This window comes from Hippopotamus amphibius, chromosome 9, assembly GCF_030028045.1.
Source record: "Hippopotamus amphibius kiboko isolate mHipAmp2 chromosome 9, mHipAmp2.hap2, whole genome shotgun sequence".
In the NCBI taxonomy this organism is placed as follows: Eukaryota; Metazoa; Chordata; class Mammalia; order Artiodactyla; family Hippopotamidae; genus Hippopotamus; species Hippopotamus amphibius.
Window position 1 is genome coordinate 67047853 of NC_080194.1, and position 26769 is coordinate 67074621.

The 26769-nt window shown below is 36.5% G+C and overlaps 1 protein-coding gene across 2 annotated transcripts; it reads right to left on the bottom strand.

The window, feature by feature from the left end:
* Nucleotides 1-226: 226 nt before the first annotated feature.
* On the bottom strand, nucleotides 227-26530 carry PCF11 (PCF11 cleavage and polyadenylation factor subunit). Of its 2 annotated transcripts, none has more exons than XM_057748704.1 (16): nucleotides 25697-26530; nucleotides 21886-22011; nucleotides 19763-19951; nucleotides 19179-19376; nucleotides 17126-18243; nucleotides 16548-16728; nucleotides 16351-16441; nucleotides 13848-15409; nucleotides 11552-11651; nucleotides 6839-6958; nucleotides 6197-6302; nucleotides 4208-4391; nucleotides 3537-3692; nucleotides 3040-3132; nucleotides 2444-2479; nucleotides 227-1504 (listed from the first exon to the last, which is right to left on the bottom strand). In XM_057748704.1, exons 1-16 carry the CDS (start codon nucleotides 26432-26434, stop codon nucleotides 1289-1291), a joined length of 5214 nt encoding a protein of 1737 aa, XP_057604687.1. In that variant the 5' UTR covers nucleotides 26435-26530; the 3' UTR covers nucleotides 227-1288. The 2 variants fall into 2 exon arrangements, with proteins under 2 accessions (XP_057604687.1, XP_057604686.1); XM_057748703.1 differs by having other exon boundaries at nucleotides 228-1504; nucleotides 15958-16441.
* Nucleotides 26531-26769: the final 239 nt, after the last annotated feature.

The following is a 26769-nucleotide window of genomic DNA, read 5'->3' on the forward strand; positions in this document are numbered from 1 at the left end:
CTATGGAATGAAGTGAAGCAAAGCCAGGTTCACATTCTTGTTCTACAATTTTATAAGTGAATGATTCAATTTCATCTGTAAACGGGATACCACCTACCATTTAGAATTAGTTGTAAGTATCTGAGGAAATATATGTAACGAGTTTGCCAATGCCTACCATATGGTAAGTGCTCAACACACTGGCTTTCATTGTTTTATATGCCTATCTCCTCCAACAGATGGCAGAAAAGATTAATCTTGCATCTCAGAGTGCCTGGCTCATAGCAGGTGCCTCATTCATGTTTTAAAGAACAGAGTGATGAAAGACATAGAAAAAAGAAGTCACTTTCTAAAGGCACTCAAGAAATAAAGAGATACAAAACTGGAGTTTCTTCATCATTCTATTTATTACATGTATGAATATTAACATCTCATGGCATCCATCTAATTCAGTCAAAACCAACAAAGGAAAAAAGGTTAACCATGTTTCAAATTAACATTCTTACAGATTCCCTCCCCTGTAACTTAAAATAGAAATATGTTCATCTGCATTAAGTCATTTGACAAATTTGAAAAATGTCATTAAAAAAAAATCACCTTTAGTACTTAAATATATTTGTTAATTGTTTGATGGCATCAGTGTCCCAAGTTCAAGAATAAAAGTTGCTTCATTAGATACTTTTCAAAAATGGACATCTGGATGGTTCTCTATAGTTGGAGAGATATATATAGATATATATATGCAAATGTGTCCTATTTCATTAAAAAATTTTTTTCAAATCTGGCTTTTCAATTTGAGAAAAGTCCTGCAGTGCTCTCTCACAACCCCCTTTTGAAGATAAAACTAACTCAGACTTTGCTTCTTTAATCATGGGAAGCTGCTAGAAAAAAATCTTATGTTGAGGTTGCTGTTTAATTCCATCTTCACCCAATAAAAAGTACAGAAACACTGTCTTTATTTGATGGTGTGCATAAATATTACACTCCATGGATAGCAAAAATATTTTTTATTTATAATTTACAGTTTCACAAGTGAAAATCGTACATTTTTACACATACAATTTCATTTTGTTAAATTTGCACACATCTACAGAACTTTCACACGACAAGCACCTGAAACTGTGCAGGCAGTAGGAAATGCAAATACTAAAATGTATTTATTAACCAAATGATAGCTGAAGGCCCTGCCTCAGCTAGACAATTTATATAGATATGTCTATATATACATAAAAAATTCTTTACCTTCTAGATTCAACAGCAGCTTTTTTTTTTTCTTTTAAAAAAGAAAAACATACCTTTCTCATTTTATTTAAACTGACTCGACTGTATCATTTTCTGTTTTAATTTCAGTGGCTGTTGCTATGCTTTCCTCTGTACAAGCTGGTGGAGTATCAATTCGTTCTTCCTTAACTTTGGGACTTTCACAGGGTTCCTGCAATTCGTTTTTGACAATGTTCAACATAATGTTCAAGGGATTTTCAACTGGTGTCTTGCTAGGAGATGGTGTACAATCAAATGAAGATGTCTACAAAATGAAAAAGCCCTTTAAGTACTGATTAAAGTTCACAAATACCACATTAAATGACATTTAATTTTATAAGACCCTTATATATGCAAAGAAACATACATATACCAAATGCAACTGAAAGTCCTGCTTTCCCACAAAACATGCCATTAAAGGCAGCCAATTAATAAAATGTATATTGAGCATTTCATATGTGCTCAGCAATGAGCTAAGGTAAGAAAAGCAGTAACCAATATAAGGCCAAAAAAGTTGATTAAATGATTAGACATGTTTCTACATTTTAATTTCAATATAACCCCCTACATACATCCTGCGATTTGGGGCTCCTAATTTCAAATACCCTGAGGATTTTTTTTTAAATCCCCCAAAACCATCAAAACATTCTACGAAGTCTAGTCTTTTGATGCCCTAAGTATATCTTCCCGAACTGCCTGTTGGACATGTGAAACAAATACTCTTTGAAAGTTACTATGTTCCACTGTTTGGTTTAAAAAAAACGGTCACTCTACAAATATGAAAATTTGAATTTCCAAGATCAACAGACTGATGGTTTTTTCGTATTTCATGTATAATTTAAAATTTTTTCCTATATTACATGGCTCAGTGGAGTAAGGAGTAAATGGTACCCATAACTTTTAGAAAATTATTCCCATCATGAACCTTCTCATTTCTCTAGGCCTAGAGTTCTAGCAGACGACATCATGAAGATTCAAATGGACAATGCAAGGAAATGATTCATCCCAGATTTATAATCTCAAAATTTCAATCAGACCCTACCAATCTCAAATCGATATTTAGTGAATAACCTAAATGCTACATCAAAACTAAGACAGCTCAACACATCAAGATTAAAATAACAATGGTGCTCTGATGCAAAAATAACTGAAAATAATATTTATCAATGTAAAGGAGAATAAACAGTAACCAAAAAGAACTTACATTTTGATAATCTTCATAACATGATGGATGATAAATCTGAAGCAAAAACAAAAAAGTAAGTATTCACATGCAAATTCATTTCTAATGGACTATTCTGATATGATTTTCTTTTTAAATTTAAACCAGACGATAAACTATCTTTGGAAAAGTGATGAAAATCATTTGGTCACGAAAACGGATAAAAACAAAATTTTCATCCTGATTTCTCTTAAAACGTCCTTTATATATTTAAGTAGATAACATGGTATGTTAAGATAGAAACAGTTTTGATGATGAAATATAAATTCAGAATCAAAATAGTGTGATTGGGCAGAAAGAAGACTAACTAGACTTAGAAGACCTAGTCCTGGATTTATCATTAACTAGTTACAAAACCTCTTTTATAAAATGAGTTCAGGACCAGATGACTGCTAAAATGCCCTCCAACTCAAACACTCTGACTCTTTAAAGTCCAATACCTTAGAAATACCACTTTTATTAAAAAAACAATTAACACTTCACTTTCAAAGTAGTGAGCCACCCCTACAAAAAAAAAAAAAAAAAAATCTTAACACTTCCTCATAAAGTACGTCATAAAGTAAAGAGCTGAAAATTACCTTTCCATCTACTCTAATAGCATTTTTTAAATGCCATTCCTCCTCTTCTTCATCCCAGTACTGTTCAAATTGTTCTTGACAAATTTCACAACTCTGAAATAGAATCATATAAAAATGAAGTTTATATAATAGAACACATTTAATCCCGTTAAAGTAAAAATACATAAACATTTCATTAAGTGGAGAAAGGAATTTTCTGAAAATTTAAATAATGTTCAAATATATAATACAAAGTAAGATCTAAGGATTTTGCATTCTTCTATGCAAAAAATAGTTAACATTTCACTGCTCTTCGTCACAAAAAAATATGTAATAACTACAGTGGTTATAAAACCCAAAGCCAGATCACAAAAATAACACTGAAGAGTAATAAAGCTTACAAGAAATCTCAAAAGCATTAAAAGAATGATGTAAATAAATTTATATGTTTATGATTATGTACTTAAAAGAAGTGAAAGGCATGACCAGAGGTAGAAAATTTAACATTTTTCTTTTACCTCAACTGCTCCTGCTGGTCCAGCAGGTACACTTTGGAACTCCTTTTCTTTAGCAGCCTCCTGAGTTTTGAGCACGACTTCTTCGTGCACCTTTTCAAAAAACTGGCTCTTTGCACGTTCTTCCAGATCAGCTATTTCCTCAAATTCTATCCAGTCCTTAAAAAGAGTTAATTTAAAAAGAGTATATTCATTTCTTTTTAGACTCTTACTGGATACCTTCAATATAATGCCATTTAAACATAAGGATACTTTCTTCTACAATATGCTGCAATATTATTTAAAATTATTCCATCTCTTTGAACCCCATAATTAATAGACAACATAAAGCAACCAATGAACAATTAAGATCTTAATGTTAATATTTAACTCTAGAGTTACAACTACTAATGTAAATAAGATAAATTTCATGTATAATTTTTTACCTAAAATAAAAAACCCACAGAACCTTAGAATTTTACAACTAGAAGAAACCTGTATTCTACTCTAATCTCAACAAAAAGCAAATACATACTCTTCAAAATTTTTTTTAATTAAATCTTTCATGTTCTAGGGTTAAAATTTAATTCAAAAAATTCACTAGCTAGTGCTCTGCAATTATTTAAACTAATATACTTTTAGAATGATATAATTTAAAGGCTAAAAGATAGTTCAGAGGCACATGAATTACTTACTGTTAAACTGTAGTACCAACGTCTATGAGTGACTTTTCTGCTTACATCTTTTTCAGTTCTATTTTGTCGATAATGCCAGTCCAAGTGATCTGCGTATACATCTGTCTGTGATGTTGTAAACCTCATTCCACAAGAGTAACATTGAATACCAGTGTACAGTCGATTTATAACACTATCATAACGTCTATTTTGAAAAATACAGAAATAATTTTTAGTTTTGATAACGTGGCTTAATGGCCTTAAAGAAAAAAAGGCAGTTATAAGTATTCAATTTTCCATATTTTAATAATGGTGAATCCATTACTATGTGACAAAATAATTTTCCAGCCAAGAGCTAGCTGAAAGAGTTAATATTTAAAGATCAGTAATATTCTCTAGTAATGTGTCACTGTCTTTACCTTAACTTTGGTTAATTTTGGAACATGGAGTCTACCTTCTTATCAACAGGTCTGACCCAGTTACTTATTTCTTTCTAGCTAATAATGGAATGATCATCTGCTAATTAAATAAGTCAATAGTTGGCTTGTTCTTAGATCAATGTCAATTATCAAGGTGGATATGGCAGAACAATTAGATCTCACCTCTCCAGATCTTCGCAGTTCTAAAGAATAGTGAAAGAGGTACGGATGAAATAATAATAGTATAAATAACTAAAAAGAAAAAGTAGAAGACTAGTGGGAAACTGAAGTCAATAATCAGTTTTTTTTTAATTCTGGGCTCCATATGTGGAAAGAAATAGGTATGCAGAACAAGTAAGTAAACAAACTGGGCAGTTATTAACTCCAAAAAATTTTTTAAAGTAGTAGAATAAAGCAAAGCACAGTATACTAGTACTTTGTATACCAGTCATAATATTAATACTGAATAAATATTTAATGAGAAATGCCTTTATAACTATATGGAGGAGAGTTGGGAGGACAGTAAAAGAGCTAGCTAAATCTTCAATTTCAAGTAAGTCAAGAAATTATCTAAATGGGGTAAATCAAAAAACTATGTATCTTTTAAGAAATAAAGAAGTAAATGCCAGGAACCATAGTTAAAAGAGTTAAGAAATGGGTGCCTCCAGGTAAAAAGCAGTACTAGTAAAAAGGGATGTCATTTTTTACTATAAGCCTTTATTATAAGATTTCCATTATAAAGTTCTAACTATATGAAAGTATCACTTTGAAAAAAACTGCCTTTAAAGGATGAAACCCGTATAGCACAGGAGACTACACTCAATATTTTATAATAAGGTAAAAGAATCTGAAAAAGCATATAAACTGAAATTAATACAACATTGCAAATAAATTATACTTCAATAAAAAAACTAAAAAAAAAGATGAAACCCATTAGCTGTTCTATTTTTTCATAGAGTACTCATAACAATATAATGGATCCATAAAGCAACTGTAAATGTTTTTTATATAAGTAATATAGGCAATACAAAATTACGAAAACATATGCACCAAATGTTAACAATGGTTATCAGTAAAATAGGAATTGTAGGTAATTTTATTTTCTTGATTTTATTCACTTGTATTTTCCATAAAATTAAAAAATTTTAATTTTTTAAATACTAGACTACAAAAACCTCATTTTCTTAAGTTCAAAAGCATGAGAATATCAATACAGAAAAAATAGTGATGATTAAGAGAAAATAAAGATAAAAGATAAAAGGAAGACATGAGTGATTACTAATACCTAATAACTTACACTCCATATACTTGCTATACCAAACAGAGATAATAAAAAAAATAGAAATTTGGGGCTAGACTTTTGGCCTAAATATTTGAAAAGCATCAGACATATTTGAAAAGGATATTTTAAAACAGGCTCCCTTAAGTTTATGTTACATGTATTTTACCACTTTGAAAGAAAAAACAGGCTTCCTAAATTTTAAAAACAGTGAGAGGAGTAAGACAAATAACACTAGTGATAATATCCATTGTTATTAAAGTCACCATCCCTTTTACCTTAGAAAATTAGAAAGAAAATTAGATTACATACTGTTTCAATTCTTCAACTGTAAAATTGGTAAGATCTGGAACGTCTTGATCTTCATTTTGATCTTCCTCCTCCTCAGTAGGGGGCTGAGTAGCAACTTCATTTACTTCTTCAATTGAAAAGAAACACAACAAATATCTCAATACCAGTTTCCATGTATTCTTTACAGGGGAACACTACACTGTTAAAAGCATGTGGAGAGCCCCATCCTGTCTATTCAGTGTTCCTGACCTTAGGTTTACTGGCTAAGGAACGTAATACAATTCTTTATTTTGATAAGTGATATTAGGTCTGATCTCTTAAAAGTCAATCTTAATGAAATTCATCAATATTGTAATTTTTTATGCTACAATGATACAGAATAACTAGAAAAAAGTCTGCACATGATGTTTGCAGGAATGTTAGTTAATTGAAACAATGCCCACTATAAAGGTAACAGGTCCATGTTAGAAAATTTTTTTAAATGTCATTATAAACCAGTTATAATGAAACTATCTGATTTTCAAATAATTTGATTTTCAAAAAACAAAGTATACCTAAGAATTCAATTATTAACTTTTATCATTGAACACATCATTGTATCATATCATACATCTTTATAACTTAATAAAGCTTTGTGTAGATGAATTACAGAACCATACTTACGTGTTGTAGCTGAATCAGTCTGCGACAATTTGAGAATTCCTGTTTTTAGCAGTTTTGAAAATAATTCATTTACATCCACCTGACTGAGATGATTATCAGGATATGCCTTAGGAAGAGCACCTTTAAAAAAATAACATTCTTAAAATAAAAGTAGAACTTAAAGATGCAAATTATACTAAGCATTTTTAAAGTTTTCTTCAAGATATCCTATCAACATTAAATCTGATAAAATTTTGTTTAGATCAGCGTCATTACCAAAAGCTCCTAAAAATGAACTTTGCATTTATGTCAGCAAATCATGACCTCTTAAAAATATATTCTAGGACAAATACTGAAACCAGTAATATGTTATAAGGACATATGTATTATCTTAAAAAGCCAATATTACCCACTGTTGCCCAATTAAATCCATGCCAAAGAAAAGCAGAATACAGAGGGCAGAGAGCTTCATGCTCCCATCTATGCAATGTAGCACCACACCTCTAGGTCCAACTTTTCACCCTTCCAATTCTCTATTCTTCGCCTAACCATGTTGGGAAAGGTAGTTTTGTATAGATGAAGTAGGCCACCATCTCTTAGCATAGATTTCCAGGGAAAAAAATACCCAGAGCCTAAATGACAGTACTCCTGCCCAGCCCTCCAGCTCCCCCGCCTCCCTATAACTATCCAGGGGAACTAATGCAGGAAGATGAGCCATGTGGCTCAGAATGTACCTGCCCCTCTGACCTTTGCTAAATTACTGCCCTTGCAAAGCAGCTCAGGCTATTGCTGAATAGGAGTCAGGCTTACTAACACTTCAATAATTTGAATAAATGAGACAAGGATAACAATCTTCTCCTTAAGCTCATTGGTGAGGAATCAATCCAATTCCATATTTTCCTAAGCACTAATCTAAAAATTACAATTCTTTAACTCAACAATAAAAACAGTATTTTAATCTATTTGTATGTCACTACTATGCATCTTATTTACCACACCTCTAGAAAAAAGTTCTGAACCACTAAAAATTCTTCTTAATAGCAGAAATTCAATTTGCATCTGCAATACAATACATAATCTCTGCCCTTAACCACTGCATACTCTTTACACTTAGCACAGTGCCTTGTACACATTAGGCTAATTCATGTCTGTGAAATGAAATGTCTGACTACATGAATGAATAAATCAACCTCAACAGTCAATTACAACAGCCATTTCACACAATAGTTTAACATTTACATTTCATTAGAATTAGCTATTTACGTCTAAGAATCATAACTAGCTTAACTGCATGTCTTCCAGTAGCCAAATTTAGTGATCAAGAGCATGAACTATGAGGGGGAAAAAAAAAAGGCAGAACATGAACTATGGAAACAGACTCCTGAGATTCAAACTAGAAATTCCACTTTCTAGTTGTGTGACATGATCAAATTGCTTATTTGTGCCTCAGTTTTCTTTACCTGTAAAAGGATAATAATAATTGTTGCTACCTAAGGTTGTTATGAGGAGTAAATGAATTAATATTTGTAAAGCACTGAGGTGTCTGGCAGCATATACAATTTGTTTAAAGAAAAACAGCCCAGGATTTCCCTGCTGCTGCAGTGGTTAAGAATCCGCCTGCCAATGCAGGGGACTTGGGTTCGATCCATGGTCCAAGAAGATCCCACATGACTCGGAGCAACTAAGCCCGTGTGCCACAACTACTGAGCCCATGCACTGCAACTACTGAAGCCTACGTGCCTAGAGCCCCTGCTCTGCAACAAGAGAAGCCACCGCAATGAGAAGCCCATGCACTGCAACAAAGAGTAGCCCTTGCTTGCCACAACTAGAGAAAGCCCTCGCACAGCAAAGAAGACCCAATGCAGCCAAAAAATTTAAAAAAAAAACAAAACAAAAAGAAACTGAAAAACAGTCCAAGTGAAATAAGACAAAGACAAATACCATATATTACTTATATGTGGAATCTAAAAAAATATAACAAACTAGTGAATATAACAAAAAAGAAGCAGACACACAGAGAACAAGAACAAACTAGTGGTTACCAGTAGGAAGAGGGAAGAAGGGAGTGGCAATATAAATATAGGAGTAAGGGATTAAAAGGTATAAACTATTAGGTATAAAATAAACTCAATGATATACTATACAACATGGGGAATATAGTCAATATTTTATAACTATAAATGGAGCAAAACCTTTAAAATTTGTGAATCACTATATTGTACACCTGTAACTTGCATAATTTAAAAAAACCCACACAAGGCAGAAATACAGACACAGATGTAGAGAACAAACATATGGACACCAAGGCGGGGAGCAGGGAGGGGTTGGGATGGGATGAATTGGGAGATTGGGATTGCCATATATAATTAATAAGAAAAAAAAAATCAACTTGTACACTTTAAAAAAAACCACACAAAGGAAAAAAATGGAAAAAAAAAAGCTTAGATACTCTCATATTTTATTTGATTTTCTATGCATTTAGGAACAGGAATAAGAGGTGATTCTTAGAACAGATTTGGAATTTCATACTTTGGTATGAAGCATAAACCTTATTAAAGTCATCCTAGGGAATTCCTAGGTGGTGCAGTGGTTAAGAATCCGCCTGCCAATGCAGGGTTACATGGGTTCGAGCCCTGCTCCGGGAAGATCCCACATGCCGCGGAGCAACTAAGCCCGTGCGCCACAACTATTGAGCCTGTGCTCTAGAGCCTGTGACCCACAACTATTGAGCCCATGTGCCACAACTACTGAAGCCTGCATGCCTAGAGCCCATGCTCTGCAACAAAAGAAGCCACCACAATGAGGAGACTGCGCACCACAACGAAGAGTAGCCCCCTCTCGTCGCAACTAGAGAAAGCCTGCACACAGCAACAAAGACCCAACACAGCCAATACATAAATAAAAATAAATAAATCTAAAAAATAAATAAATAAATAAAAATAAAATAAAAAAATAGTCATCCTAGCACAATGCCAGAATATAGCAAATGATCAATATTTGTTTTGATGAATAAAAGAATGAGTATATTTACTACTAGGAAAAGAGTGTTTTTACTTTAAATTTTGAGAAAAAACCTTGAGAGAAGCCGAATATTGAACACTGAATACTTTTCATATCTCTAAGTAAAACTTGAAGAAACTAATATCTCATTCAATAACCTCCAACCCTGGAAATAAAATGTGATTTCCTCTGTGACATTGCTATGCCCTGTATACATAAGCACCCCCAAGGTTGTAAAAGCAAAAGAAAATTTGCAGGTTTGTATATTATCTCATACAAAAAAAGCAAAATTTAAAGTTGTTGCACACTATCTCATGCTACCAACTCCAGTACAACAAATCCTCTACTCAACAAGAAAAACTGAGTCCTAAGGGAAAATATACTAATATATAGCACTTTACAAGTTACAATGTACTTTTGCATATACTATATCTCATTTGATTTTTCAGAAAGAAAAAAAAATTCCCAGGCAAATCCTGACTTTTACCATATCCTATCTATAGAGGAAAAAACTGAACCCCAGAGAGGATATTTGCTTATACTCCACCTACCTGTAAAGTAGCAGAGTAGAGATTCCAACCCTGGTCGTCTGACTTTAGACCCCAAGTATTCAATACTTTCCTTCCCTTTCCATTATAGTGAACACAAAAAATAAGAAAAATACTAATCCTAATTGTCAATCTAGCAATTAAAAAAATATTTTCAAACTGATTTTCTTGTGATGATACAGTTTAATAATTAATGCATAAACTAGAGCTTGGCTAGGACTGCCCTAGTTATTTTAAAACTTTTGGAAAACTCTCTAAATTTGTAAACTTAATAGAGCCACATTAGAGCATGTTTCTGAAGATGGTTGTTTTAATGATTCAGAAATAAAGCAAGTACCACTACAATTTGGTTGAGTTAGCTCTCAATACATTGACTTTGCAGTAATTTTAATTAATATACTTCCCATTTTTCACATATTAAAACTAAAACGAAAAAAAAACGGAAAAAAAAAACAAAACAAAAACAAAAACAAAAACTAAAACGTTTGTTTGCCTGCACTGCACAGCTTGCAGGATCGTAGCTCCTCAACCAGGGATTGAACCCAGACCCTCAGCAGTGAAAGCATGGAGTTCTAACCCCTGGACCGCCAGGGAATTCCCTAGAACTTATTTTTAAAGCCCTCGTATCTACTACTGTTATTGTATCCATAACAATATTGTTATGCCTCACCCCATAGATGCTTATCGTGGGCATCTGGCCAGGAAATCCTTTTAACATGTTGTATACAACTATTACTTGAGTGCACATGAAGACATATAAATGAATCAACTTATAAGATGATGTCCCCAGTATTCATTTAATGTTTACTGGATCATCAAATACACACAAAACAAAAATTAAAAATATCAAATAACTGAGATTTCTGAGGTTTGTCATGGATTTCATTTTACTTCAACACAAATGTCACATTCCTACGCCATCCTCTAGTGTCCACCTAACAGGTCTCCTTCCCTCTTTTGTGTGGTCCAGAAGTCCTGGCTAACCATCTCTAGTTGTAAAGGGGATTAGTGTGAATATATATCAACAATGTAAACAAACTCAAAAAGGAAACAAAACATTCCAGTCAGATTAAATTTCTCTAAATTGCATATGCCCTCTCAAAACTGTCATTTTCTAAAACTGACAAAGTAGCTATTCAATCAAACAATAGTTTTTTGAAAAACACAAAGTTCAGAAAGTACATACCTGAAGGATTCTGAACAAATGCTCCAGGATTTTGTGGATGAACTGGCAAAAATTGTTGTCCTTGGCCAAATGCTACTGGCTGAGCAACACCAGTCAGAACCTTTAAGAGAAACCTTGGTTTTAAGAACATCTTTTCCACATTTTAAGTAAAACTTTAACATTCAAATCACATTAATATATTCACACATATCATAAGGCCTGTTTTTTATAATAATAAAGATTTACAAGTGTAACCTATGTCACTTCACTTCTAGGCTTTCTATAAAAAGGAACAATAATATCTTCCCTTATATTTTCAACAGAATTATAAGAAACTGATAATGGATGTGAAGGTTCTTTGAAAAGTTTAAGATACCATGCAAACATAACATAGCCAATAACTAGCTGTGTGACCTTACACAAACCACTTTACCTTGCTGGTGCTTTCCCTTATTTTACAAATAGAAAACTGACATCCAGAGATGTGACCTATACACAAACATAATGACCAGTAAACAGCAAAGCTTAGGCCAGAATTTCTGACCTGACCCCTTTACACAGATGTCAGAAGCCTGCTTTAATTAGCAATCTGAACTCCTTTATGATCATTCTGTTAGCAGCAAACTGAGTTACAAAGTAGACTGTACAAGATTTTAAGGGAATGTTAAAAAATAAAACAGCCACCAAACAAGTACTGTACAGGCATACAATTATTATATTTGTAGTCAAGAGTGAGGTAGGACTTCTACATATTGTTACTATGTAAACAAATGTCCATTTATAAGCCTTGTTCTGTATCCTGTGTGACCCTTCAGTGGTATGTAAACATAATAAAAACCCCATCAATTCTGCATAATGTAGGAACAAGACTAAGTCAAGTCCCATTCTAGAGTATGTTGTCAATTACAGTATCATTTCTTTTAAGAACATACAATAGAGTAAATCTAACTAAGGAGGCCAATTGTTTTCTCAAACTACTGGATATGCACAGAGGCTGCTTTCCATCAATAATCCTTATAACACACTTTAAAAATCTTTCTTGTTTTACACGTTCTTCCATGTAATGTTACTAGTGTAAAATAAATTTGACCTAGTAAGAAAGCCTCAGTACCTGGAAAAAAGTAAATTTAGCCCAGGAGTATTTCAGCAGGCAAGCAAAAATAGTCATTAATATCAAAGGAATTAATCATAAATTATAAGCATATTGCTTTAACACTATTTCAATATGCAGAACAAGTTAACATCAAACAACTGTATTTGACTGCAATGACAGAAATGTGGTGAAAAGTAGGAACAGAGGAAAAAAAAGAATTACAGACTGTAAAAGCATGGGCAATCTGATTTTCTTTTTTGTTTAACTTAGGCTAAGGAAGTTCTTAATCAAAGAACAGTCTATAAAATCAGCTCTATGGTTACTTTAAAGCTTATCAAGGCTCAACAGTTGTACAACATAGCAGAGGTCTATGAAACACACACAATTTTATCATACTTTAATACTTTTGAAGCCAAAAAAAAAGCAAAGCCAAACAACAACAAAAAAACCCCCAAAATCCCACAAACCAAAAAACCATAATGGGGAAGCTATGCATATGTGAAGGCAAAGGGTATATGGTAAATCCCTGTACCTCACAGCTCAATTTTGCTGTGAGCCTAAAACTACTTTAAAAAATAAAGTCTATGAAAAAAAATAAAACAAGGACTTCCCTGGTGGCACAGTGGTTAAGAATCTGCCTGCCAATGCAGTGTACACAGGTTGGAGCCCTGGTCCGGGAAGATCCACATGCCGAGGAGCAACTAAGCCCCTGCACAACAACTACGAGAGCCCACAAGCCACAACTACTGAGCCAGTGTGTGCTGCAACTACTGAAACCCATGTGCCTAGAGCCTGTGCTCTGCAACAAGAGAAGCTGCCATGATGATAAGCCCTCACATCTCAACGAAAACCCAAAGCAGCCAAACTAAATAAATCAATTAATAAAAAATAAATAATTTTTTTAGAAAACAACATTTTTGGTGGGGAGCAGGAGACTGAGATTGAGAGGGGTCTCTAGATCCTGGAAGAACTAAGATCAATTTGGGATTTAAATTGCAAATTTCAACCCCAGAAGACTCTCATCCCACTTTCCTAACAGGTGGGGTTTTGAAGTACATTAAAAACATTCCAAAAAAATAATACTAAAAAAAATTAAATGTTTAAAAATCCTTTCCAGCCTTTAGAATAAACTGTATCCTGAAAACCTTCCTCAAACACTAGAAACATTAAAAATGGTTAATATCTGCATGCAATATAATTTTAAAATAACTGTAACAGACTTACTTGTTGAGATGCCTGAATATTTCCTACTGTTATTGGAGCAGGTAAATTTCCAAAGTTTCCAAATTGAGAACTCTGAAGATTCTTCTCATCAAAATAGTGTCCAGAAGCTCTGTTAAGTGGATTCGAGAAACTCTGGTTTCCAGGGCCATGTGGTCCATTAAAATTTGGTCCTTGTGGTGAATCAAATATTTGTTCATGTCTTTGGAACTGTAGTCCTTGGGATGGAGCATTAAAAGCATTGCCAGGTGGATCATTATATGGGCCAGTCTGATTGAAAGACACCGATTCAAGCCTTTGTGAAGGATGATTGTCAAATCGTGTGCCCTGAAGACCAAGAGGAATATCAAACCTTGATGCTTGCTGGTGTTGTGGACCATCAAATCTTTGAGGTACACCATCAAATCTTGGTTGAACCTGTTGTCCAGGTGGTCCATCAAATCTCTGTGGGCCTGGCTGACCAGTTCTTTCAAATCTAGGACCTGGCTGACCATGTAATCCATCAAATCTTGGCAAGAGTGATGGCTGACCTGGCTGCCCATCAAACCTTAAAGCATGACAACCTTCAAATCTTGGACCACCCTGACCCAGAGGTCCTTCGATTCTCAGGCCACCTCCTGGTACAGAAGGACCCTCAAACCTCATTCCACCTCCTTGCTGGACTAAAGGTCCTTCAAACCTGATCCCAACACCTGGCTGACCATGTGGACCCTCAAACCTAAGGTTCCCACCAAGCTGATTATGTTGTCCTTCAAACCTCATACCAGCTACTGACTGACCATGGGGGCCCTCAAACCTCATTCCAACTCCCTGCTGTAACAATGGGCCTTCAAATCTGATCCCACCTGATGGCTGACCATGAGGTCCATCAAACCTAATTGCAGCCCCTGATGGACCATGACCTCCCTCAAATCTAAGTCCACCTACAGGCTGACCTCGGGGATTATCAAATCTAAGTCCACCCACAGGCTGACCATGAGGTCCCTCATACCTCAGACCACCCACAGGTTGACCCCGATGTCCCTCAAACCTGAGACCACCCACAGGCTGGCCCCCTGGTCCTTCAAATCGCAAACCACCTGCAGATCCCTCAAACCTCAGACCAGGGGAACCTTCAAATCGAAAACCTCCTCCTCCTGCTTGACCAATCGGCCCCTCAAACCGCAGAGGTGTCCCTACTGGTCCTGGAGGACCTTCAAATCTCAGAGGACACCCACCTCCTAACTGGCCTTGTGGTCCTTCAAATCTCAAAGGGCCACCTCCCCCCATCTGTCCTGGTGACCCATCAAATCGAAGAGAACCTGGTGTAGGAGGTCCATCAATTCTAGGGCTTAATTTATTAGGTCCTTCAAAAATCATCTTGGCTGGGCCATCTCTTGCTGATGGCCTACTAGGTCCATCATATAATGGTCTATCTTCAGCTAAAGCCGTAAGTCGCTGATTTGTATCAAGGCCAGCAAATCTTGATGCTGGGCTATCTACAAATGGTTTATCTGAATCTTCATATCTAGGTCGCTTAAGTGGAAAACGGTCATTGAATGGTGATCTCTGCTCTTCTCGTACACCTTTTAAAAAGAAAAAAAATTTATTTTCCTTGAACCTGATCATTTACATCAAATTCTCTTAAAATCCTATATGCTTGTAAATTTTCATTCAAAAACATCCATATCTCCAAAAACTATCTCACTTTATTAGAGGGGAAGGAAAAGACAGCAACAAGCAGCAAGTAAGAGAATGCCCTCTAGAGTCAGACACACCTGGGTAAAAAATCCCCATTTGGTCAATTTACTAGTTATTTGACTTTGAGAGCAAGTTATTTAACCTCTCTGGTCTTGTTTCCTATCTGTAAAATGGGGATAATATTTATTTCATTGGGTTGTTGTGAGGATTAAATCAGATTGCATATATAAAGAACTTAGTAAAGTACCTAACACACAGTTGGCTTTATAAATATTAGCTCCCTTCCCTTCCCTTTGAGGGAAAAAACTGAAACAAAACAAAACAACAACAAAATAGTCTGAACAGTCACAAAAATCCATCCCCACTTAGCTTGTTCATTTTCCCTTCACTGCTGTGTGATTCAATAGGCATAATCTGATTTAACTTTTTCTACCTTTAGCAGAGACTTGTTCGTCATGTCTTCTCCGGCCCTCATGGGGTGAAAGATTCTCAGCATAAGTACGACTCCCAGATATAGGAGAAAGACGTCTTGCTCTTTCACTAAATTGTTCTTTTCTGTCAAACTGTGCTCCACTATTCCTACTTGCATGTTTACTTTTGGATGGCTCACATTCTATTCCAGACAACAAGGCATCAGTCAAAGGGTAGTCAAAAATATCAGGATCTAAGAGATCAAGTCTTGGAAATGAATGCTGAACCTGTGTCCTTTTCAGTTTTGCTTTATGTTCATAGTAGGTTAATTCAGCATCAGTTAAGAGAGGTTTCTTTTTTAATCCACCTTTATTTTCTTCTGTAGGACTATCCCGTACATTGCATCTATGTTTACCTTCTTGATACTGAAATAGCTGTCGAATTTGATGCACAACAACAAGGAACTCATCCTGTGTAATTTCACCAGAGGCTAAACGTTCACTCGTCTGCATAAATGATAAAGGAAATCAAATATTTTAAATATAAAAAGTACTTACAAAAAATCTTATAGACAAAAGGAGAATAATGACTACATGGGAGCGTAGTAGCTACCTTTTGAAGTAATTCTCTCTTGCTTGCAAGAGTTAACTCTTTAGGAATCTGAAGATTGGCATCTACACTTAATCGAAGCTGCTGCTTTGGAGCTCGAGGTGACAAGATTCCTTTAGTGCTTGACCAGCTCTCCCTATGCCTTAGATGAGGAGCTTTACTATGTTCATCACCCTGTTGTAAACTGAAACCATAAAAGCAATATGTTACTTCACCAAAAATTTTTAAATACTCATATTTGAAGATCCTTAATAGGATCTGGTTAAAATGAATATATGTAACCACAAAAGTTAATGAAATGATTAAGAGCACGACATTTGAAGTCAGGAAAATCAGATATGAATTCTGATTCTTGTATGTCCTGGATGTACCACCTTAGGTAGATTAGTTAACCTTTCTAAACTTCAGTTTCCTTATCTGTAAAATTGCAATAATAATGGTACTTAACCCACAAGGTTTTAAGAATTAAATGAGAAAAAAAGTACTAATTATAGCACCCGATAAACATCCAATTTTTAAGTTAACACCGTATTTTTAAATGTACACATTACTCTACTTGATCAAAAATGTTAACATCCTACCTTTTATTTTCTTCCCAACCAGATTTCCATCTTTTGGTAGACTTGGAACTTGGCCAATTTTCTACGTTCTCCTTTGGTTCAGTGCCTGACTTGGTAGAATGTTGATTTGCAGCTTCTGGTGGTCGTTCCTCTTCAGTCTTTTTTATTCTCCTTGGATCTCGAACATCCTGTTTAGTGCTTCTCTTCGCATTTCTTTCTTCCCTGGAAGTTGGTGTGAACTCTTCCATATGTGACTGCTTAACTCCTGACTGGCGAATCTTCCCAGCTTTGGGTGTTGAGGTTGGAGACATACTCCTCTGCCTTCGCTTGGGTGAACGCCTATCTCTTCTCTTGGGAGAGTGTATAATCGGTGATCGAGACTTGGGTGATCGTGATCTTGATCGCTTTCTAGTACTTGATCTGCCTGGTTTTGTCCCCTGTTTTTCTGATTCTTCTGTTATTGTATCCTGTTTTTGTACAATGCCATTTATGATTTTATTTCTACTTCCTACCAGTCTGTGTTCAGATGATTTCAAGTGCTCATCTTTATCCTTTTTTTCCACAGTTTTCCTCTTCTCTTTTATATCATCATCTTTGCTATCAGTCTTATCCTGAAGATGTTTTTTTAATCTTGGATCTCTCTTGCTCATATCAGATACCCTTCCACTTTCAGATTCTTGATTTTTCAAGTCTTTTGTGTGGGATAATTTGTTTTTCAAAGGCGATGGTGATTTAGATTTAGATTTGGATTTAGAATCTAATTGGTCAAGTTCTTTCTTGGTAACTTTTTCACCTGATTTACTTTTTTCTTGCTTGGATGAATTTAGTTTTTCAGAGGGTACAGTTTTACTTGTCTTAATATCAGATTGGTTCAATGTGTTCATTAGGAATTCTTTCCTGTGACTTTGATCTTTTCCATGAGAAGAATGTTGACTCATCCTATTAAGACGGGGATCCCGGTTAGTTCCTTTAATATCTTGAATTTGTAAGGATGGACCTGGACGACTTTTCTCAGATTGCACAGGAACCTGATGGGGAGCTTTAACTGCCATAGGGGGAATTTGTGAAACATGTAATTTGGATGGTGCAGATCCAGGACCTAGGTTGGATGTCTCCTGCTGAACACTAAGAGAAACTGCCTGAAATATAAAATAAATGTTCACATTACAACTGTAAAACATTCAGATTATTTGTCAAGAAACCGAAAACTAAGGAATATAATGCTTTATTCAACGCTGTATTCATAGTGTATACTTCTAGCACTTAAGTGGAGACTAAAACAAGAGGAGAGGGGTCATATACAATATTTATGTGGCCTGTTATTTCTTACTAGTCCACTACTTTGGGGTTTTAGAGCTTCTAAGTAGAATGAAAAGAAAAGAAAAAATCCTCCTTCTTCCTAATTATTCAGAATTCTGAGCCAGACTGGTACTAAGAAACTACTAAATACATCACTGCATTCCAGCTGCACAAGTGTCAGTCATTCCAGCTAAATTCTGAGTCATAAAATTTAGTTCCTCTCAAAGTGGCACTGATAATGTACTTATAAAATTCTGCCTTCCTGTACTCCAAATAAGGTTAAGGTGCTAAGTAAAATAACAATGTAAGATTATTCATACACAGAAATACATAATCTTCCTGGCCTCCTTAATTTGTGACTGCTTTTTTTTCTGTAGCCTTCTAAGGAACCTGCTAAGGATTTCTGCTCATGAAACATAATCTCATAAAATATTAAAGACTAGACAAAAACATTTGCCACAACACACCTACTATCTTGGGACCGATAGTAAGTCCATGATATAATTTTTAACAAAACTAAGGTGCTATCTTATAAGACAGCAATCCAAAAAAAAGTATTTGAAAGAAAATAGTGCAGTTTATATTCAAATGAGTTTTACAATAAAGATATACAAATTTGGTCTAATAAATATACCATGATTTGCAAAATAAATAAAAGCAGAAAAAATACACTATTAACAAAAGTAACGTTAATACAATTCAAATATAAAATAATTCCATATTTATCAGTAAACAGGTTTAAAAATACTCAAAATGCCAAATCTCCTCTACTTACCAGTTGTGCCTTAGCTTGCTCTAGCTCAAGCTCCAGCTTTTTCTGCTGAAGTTCTAACAACTGCTTTTGTTTTGCCAGTAACTGCTGCCTTATTAGTTGTTCTTGGGTAAGATTCTTTTGTATATCCGGAACAATTGGAGGAGTGGAGATGCTAGGGGAACTGACCACTGTGCCACCAGGGGTTGAAGGCTCTTCAGGCTATAAGAAAAAATAATTTGTTAAAAAAAAAAAAAAAAAGAATCACAGCTAAAAAGGAAGCAGCTAAGGGGGGACTAAAAATTATCAGCTTCTCTCTTAATAAGCACTATCCATAACTTCAAACGGCCAATCATGCTTAAAAGCACACAGAAAATTTTCAGGAACTTAAAAACCAAAAGAAATATAGTATGTAAAACCTAACCAAGGAGAACATTTATTTTAAATGCACTGTGAACCTGAAGGGGGGAAATTTTGTTGTTGTTGCTGTTGAATTAAACTGATTCAGCACAGGGTATTCTTGATATTTTTTCTGACAAGAAATTTTAGAGAAGTCAAAATTTGACAGTTAAAAATATTAGTTATATACCATTCATGTTAAAACTTACCGATTTATTTAAAAATTTAGGATTCACATGGATGCTAGATGTATTCACATTGGGGGGCAGAGGTTTAATAGGCCAAGCAGGATCTAACGAATTGACTCTGACATCCAGGGCATAAAGTTTCTTCAAAGGGAATATTTCATCCCATGTGGAACGTAATTTAAATAAACTTTTTCTAGTATTTTCATCCACCTAGAACAACAGAACAATTCTATGGCTTGTTAAGTTACTATAGGATGTTTCATATATTAAGTATAATACTACATAAATCTCTGTTCTACTTCACATATAGCACACATACTACTCATTCGTAAATATATACAATGGTAGTAATTTATTAAAAGCATATTTGTTTGCAGATGTAAAGCTAGTAAATTTCTGTCAAAAAATTAGAAAAATTACCTAGCCTTCATTAAAACAAACAACTAGACAAGTCTGAATTTTTAGAAGTACAAAAGGTTTCCAAATATTAGGGCTTGACACAGTACTCCTAATGTTGCTTTTACTCTGAACAAAAACATAAAACTAGAAAACAGTTTATCTGCTGACAAATTTTTTAATATATTTACATTCAGTACAAAGTTAAAGTAAGAAAAAACTATCTGATCTCCTGCAATATAATATGGCTGGTACCTATGAACAAGCTATTTGTGGTATGGAAGGCATCTGAATAATTGAAATTCACAAAATCATACCCACTGATGAGCTTCAGTTTCATATAACTTATCTGCTCATGCTTGTGATGGGCACAGTAACAACAATTAATACTTTCTAAATTAGCCATCAGAGAAACCTAGCACTTGGGAAAACTGAGTTAGATTAACTTTAGAATAATAAAGCCTTAACTATACTCAAGGCTTTAGGTAATATTTACTAAAAGGTCATTTTCATCACCTTCAATGTTAAGGCCCAGTTATAGTCAGTAAAGGTATTCTACCAAACACCCATATGAATTTGAACATACTGAAACTGAAACCAAGAAATTGGTTTAGCCCCCCAATTTCTATTAATGCAAAGTTGGCTTCTCATTAGTCTCAGGTAAGCAGTATTTAGCAATGTTCTACCATACACTATTAACAAGTTCCATAATACAATCTGAAGTACTTTCCAAGCTTTTTCTGCATGTACTTACTTAGCAGTATTTCTTTTCTCTAAGAACTTAAAGGGAAAAAAATTACTCAAGTAGCAACTACACATTTTCTGTTCTAACAAACAAGTAAAATCTGACAGTGAATAGTTCTTTCAAAATAATCCTAATTCTCCAAGTCTGACAACTGTTAAGATTTCTCAAGACACAACAGGTGCATCTACTAAAATATAAGAATCACCAACTTTTTGTTAGAAAACAATCTTTAAACCCAAATATCTTATAAATGCCCCTTTTCTCAGTGTGAAAGATGAAGCCTGACAGGAACGAGAATTACCTCAGCAAAGGCTTTGTCTTCCTCCACATAATACTGTATTAACCAAACTACCAGATACAATGTTACCGAAGGAATTTACAGTTTCTAGGTATAGAAACTAACAAGCCTTTCTAAACACTAACAGGGGCCGGAGTTGGAGGGGGGGGGAGGGAGGCGGGGCGGGCCGGGTATTTCCAAAATAACCTAAAGCAATTCACTGATCCACCATTCACACATACCTAGAACATTCACATAAAATGTACTTGAACAAATTAACAAGAGGAAACATTTTCAGGAAAAAAACAAAAACAAAAAACTCACAACTTTCAGGCATCAATCACAGGTTGACACTCACTAGGATTATGCTTTTTCTTTTTTTTTAGATACAAATAGTCAACATCCTAACACCAGAAATCTAAACAATGAAATCTGAAGTACTCTTGATAGCTTCAGATTTTTGCCCATATTCTAGTGATGAAACAGATCTTCAAACGAACAAAATCAATCAAAAAAAAAAAAATTTTTAAAGCAAACACATCTATTTTTGAATGGATAATGTAAAACACCTAGAATCTACTTCAAATACAAAACACTAACTTTAGCATGTTAAATGCCCAAAAGAATAAAACATCTCACCACCCAAGAAAACCCAACACATAGGCAAGTATTTATTTAATCAGGAACATTTTTTAAAAATTTAAATGTTTTTAAATGTATATATACCTTTTCAAACACACAAATAAATGTTGCAACTAGATTTTTAGTAAAGGCAGTGAGATACTCTCTTCCAACATTTTTCACGATAGAATCCATAAGGTACATAACAGGAAGCTTCTCTGAGGAGGGAGCCTAAATAAAAAGAAACTGAAAAGTTTAGTATAAGGAATTGCCAACAAAGAATTACTTTTAAAAGTGAGCTTTTAACCTATAATACAGACCTCCATTTTGTTGATATTAAATACTTTCGCATAAATATTAACCTTTATGAAATTTAAGTGTTCAAGTTCTCACCTCTTACAATGATCTTTAGTTGAGCATACAAAATAAGCTCAGAATCATCGGATAGAAAAAAGTCTCTAGTACCCTTGTTTAACACGCAATGAAATTCCAGGTTTGCATAGTTAAAAAAAAAAAAACACTGTGTTTTAAGTGACAAACAAAGAGGGAGGATATTTTCTGTAATCCAAGTGTAAGCTTTGTGACCCAAATTAACTTATGATGATGTACCTAGACTCAATGAAACAAAGTTTTCAAATTTCTGGCAGAAACCCTAATTTCCATAGGAATAGTTTATATGTTAAAGTCTATGAACCTTTTGTTACCTGTAAAATCATTAGGATTATTTCTCTATAATCCAGTGAACAAAAGAAATTAAGTACACTTCACAGATGAAGTTAATGGCAAAAAACACTTTTAAACTTGCACACGAACATGCAGGAAAGTGCAAGTTACTGATAACAAGAAAAACTGGATGGAGCAGCCGCTGAGTCATGTATGTCAGGTTGAACTTGACTCTGGAAACCAGGATTTGTCCTGAAGATTTTCTTCACAGCATGGACTCTCCGTCGAATTATTTTTCCTCTTACACGCACAAACCAGGGGTTCTAAATTTGTGCAGGGCCAGTGTGATGCTGCCGACACAGGTGGCCCTTTCCAAAGCAAAGCACTGTTGTCCCAGCTCAACTGTAATGCCTACCCATCACTGGCTTTTAAGAAGGCACAGCAAGTTTCCAGAAAGCATCAGCAGGTTCACAGACTTGTTGTGGAGCATTAAGACACACACCACATAAACTGTTAACTCCCACTCCACAGGAGCACCCACGATTTAAAAACAAAAACAAAATCATCCCCATTTACCCTTCCCATGTGTAGAGGAACCTTGACCCTGAACAACTTACCCACAGCTACCTGTAGCCAGGGTAAGCTCACAGTTCTGCAGTACAAAATGCCACCATTATTTCACAAAACCAATTGCCCATACAAGTGTGTGGAAGTGCTCTTGCTTCTGATAACAACCAAAGTTTACTAAGGAAACCTTTGAATAACTTGGTATGAAAGTTTTCTTTTACACTACTAACAAAAGGGTTTCACAAGGCCATTGCATGTGGGTAAAGTATTAAGTACCAACATGTCAACTGTTTCATTGCTGTGTCTTTATCTTACCATGTCATGTTTTATACCATTTTAGTCACTGTTGTACTTATGAAGATAAACAGGCTCTCTTTAAAACCAAAATCTGTTCAGTAGGCTGTTTATTGTACAAGTGGATCCTTATATGTAATATTTTTTCGCTACTACTGCCTCATGGGAGGAGTCAAAGTGTGAATCCTTAAGTTTAGTAATGCTGAAACGCTAGAGGATAAGGACACAAACATTCACCTCCAGAAACACAAAACCAAGCCAGTTTGCTACCAAATGACAGAACATCCCTCCCCTCACCCTCACCCGGAAACCCGATTAAGATATTTCCCCACAGTGACTGTTACATCTTTTCCTCAATCTGGCTTTACAAAAATAACCAGGAAATGTGTGCCAAAAAAATTTCAGCTGTCTTTCATCAGCAAATAGTTCATCTATTTTCACCACTCTGTGTAGCCATACACAAATACAAATTTTAATGTGGTCACTATACTCAGCATTTAGTTTTCACTTCTCGAAGGTCTTCTGGATCCATTAAAAACCAGCAAGGAAATGGTTCTTTGAGTGACAACCTGAGCTGCTAAATATTAGGCTCTGTGGAATATTAGTAACCCCAAAAATACTAGGCAGGATTTTTTAAATGTTTTTTTTTTTAAAAAAAAAAACGGCAAGTACAATTTTTTTTTAAAGGCATTTAATGTTAAGCCTTCGACAAGGCAAAAACTAAGTTTTCATGTCCAACATGTTTGTGGTATCAATAAAAAGGATGTTGAGTATGAGGAATGCTTCCTTTTAAAATCTCATACTTGAAAAAAAACAATAGCTGTTTCACACAGTCACAGGAAAAGGTGAATAAGGACTTGTATTTTAGCTGTCACACTGAGCATGACAAACTTTGGCCTTAAAAACAAAAAACCCTTACTTTTTGTCCTCTTTAAGGTATGAAAGGACCACCTGAAATCGTGTATCTTGTGAACAGATTTACCCAAAAGAGTGGATGGAACCTAAAGAAGAATGAACCCAAGTCACTTAAAGACTTTTGTTTAAAACACACAACCACGTAGATAAAAATAAGTCTTGGAAACAAATTCTACACCTTACAAAGGTAAATAAAAAAGACAAATACATATTTTATATGTTTTATTCACAAATTTTATAATACCAGTCACACATTTCAAAACCATTTATTAAAGTCAGACCACTCAGTTTTACACTAGACAGAAACCGCCTCTAAACAATATATTGGTGGTTGTTGTTAAAGTGGCCTTTTAAAAGGGGTTCACTCTGCTAAAAGGAGGCTCATCCTGATCATTTCAATCACTAACAACTAGAAAAAAACTAAGCCATAAGTACAAGCTTCAAAAATAACTTAAAACGTAGTACTGGGAAGCTATTAAAACTCATTACGATAACTAAGTTTAACAGTAACTTTACTTGAATGACAAATCGCTCCCACATGAATCCACGGAAGAGGAGGACTACAGGGAAATATAGGGTGGCAGAGGACCACTGCTGTCAAGGGGTGAAGCAAAGCACGTCTTCACTCTCAGGGAAGGAAGGGAGGAGAAAAAGAGAAAAGGAAGAGGAGGAGGGACTGAACTTTTCAAAAAAAAACTACAAGTACTTGTTACCCAGTGGGCCAGTTCTCCACCTACAGGTTGGATAAGATCTCCTCCCCACCCCCTCCAACCCCACCCTCAACCCCAATCTCCCCTATTTGGGGGCAAATGAGACCCTCCGATAGGAGAATACAAGTTGTACCTAGCCGCCCCCACCCCAAAACGGGGCTGACGGGTGTGAGCAGCTGCCTGGCTGGCAGGGAATGGATTCTCCTCTCTTCCCTTTCGAATCATGTGCTTTTCAGGCGCCATGTTGGGCTCCTAACAGGCGGCTGCTCCACTCGGGGCCAATGCCCTATTCCCACCCCCCAAAAGCTCGCTCCCAGGTCCCCCTTCACCTCCTTCCAACCCACAGAGCACAATTACCCAAAAGGGCTCGGGGTGGGCGGGGGGGGGAACGCGGGAAGAACCACTCCCCACCTTCCCAGAGGGTTCATAGGGTTTTAACTCTTACTTCCCCACACCACAAACTGCCTTTAAGTCTCCCCCTCCCCAAAGGGCTCTATTCAAAACGTGTGTGTCGGGATACACGATGCGGTGGCCTAAATAGGGAGCCGGTAAGCGGAAGTAGGACTCCACCCTTCATCCTCCCCACTCCCTCCCCCCGAGAGAGGCCCACGCTCGAAGCCTGGGCCAAAGACCGAGCCTGAGTTGGAGGGGGAGGGTTGGAGAGGAGGAACACCGTCCCCCTTCGGATGGAAGCGAGACCTGGGATGAGGCTGACACTAAAATCAGGGAGTATTAGAAGAATAGGAGGCTGCGGGGTGTATAAAAACCTTGGCGGTTTGGGCCTCGATGAGAGAGACGATCTCCTTGGCGAAGGGCAGGTTCTCCTCGGCTAGAATGGTCAGCATATTGATGTGCGGTTTGCTATTGAAGGTCAGGTCTTCGAGTGATGACTGATAATCCCGACAGGCGTCCTCCCGGGCCCCCGCAGTACCGGCCTCGGCCGGCGTCTGCTCTGACATTGCGCCGCGGCCCCCCTCCGAGGTCCGCCGCAGCTGAAGCTGAAGCCGCTCTCGATACCCCGCCTCCCTTCCGACTCCTCTTCCTCTCCCCGGGTCTCTCGCGGCTCCGGCTTCACCACATGCTGACCGCGGAGGGGGGTTGGGGGACGACACGGGGGGAACCTCGGGTATGAAACGCCGCCGTCTCACGGGTGATCTCCGTCTACTTTCAGCCGCCACAGAAGCTTCTTTCTCCACAGACACAAAATGGCGGCGGCAGCGGCGACTCCTGCTCGGAAAATGTCTGTGTTCCCAACCGCTGCGTCGTGCGAAATGAGCTAGGGGAGGGGAAATGTGCGGTAAAAGGGCGGGGCCGTTGATAAAGCCAGGCGTGATTGGCTTGCCCTGTGACGTCACAAACCCCGCCCCCGGCCCTTGCGCTGAAAGTCTGGGCAACCGCCTTCTTCTCGGGCTCCTACCCGGGCTTTCGCAACACCTACAGCTCAGAAGTGGGGTGGAAAAGACAGCCCCACTCATTGGTCGATTCATAAGGGACTGTTCGGTCATTTGTTACCATAACAACCCATTCAGGGAAGCCTATAGGCCTGGGGGAGGCTGTTCCCGAGGCCCAACCCAACCAGTTTAAGGGGAGAGCTCAGCCGTCCCCTCTTCGACCCTCCCTCTGCTACTCCCTAGCGGCGGCGCCGCTCCGTCAATCATCATCCCTTCCGCCTGCCGGGCAGCCGCGGGGAGTGGGGGCCGAGCCTAGCTAAGGCTTTTGGCCTGCCGCTGCTCGCTAGTCTCCGCTCGCGACGCAGGTGCTCCCGAGAGCCTGGGCGGGTCCAGCTGTCGCGGCCGACTGTCCTTCCGGTAACTGAGGCCCGGAGGGAGGCGCCAGGTTC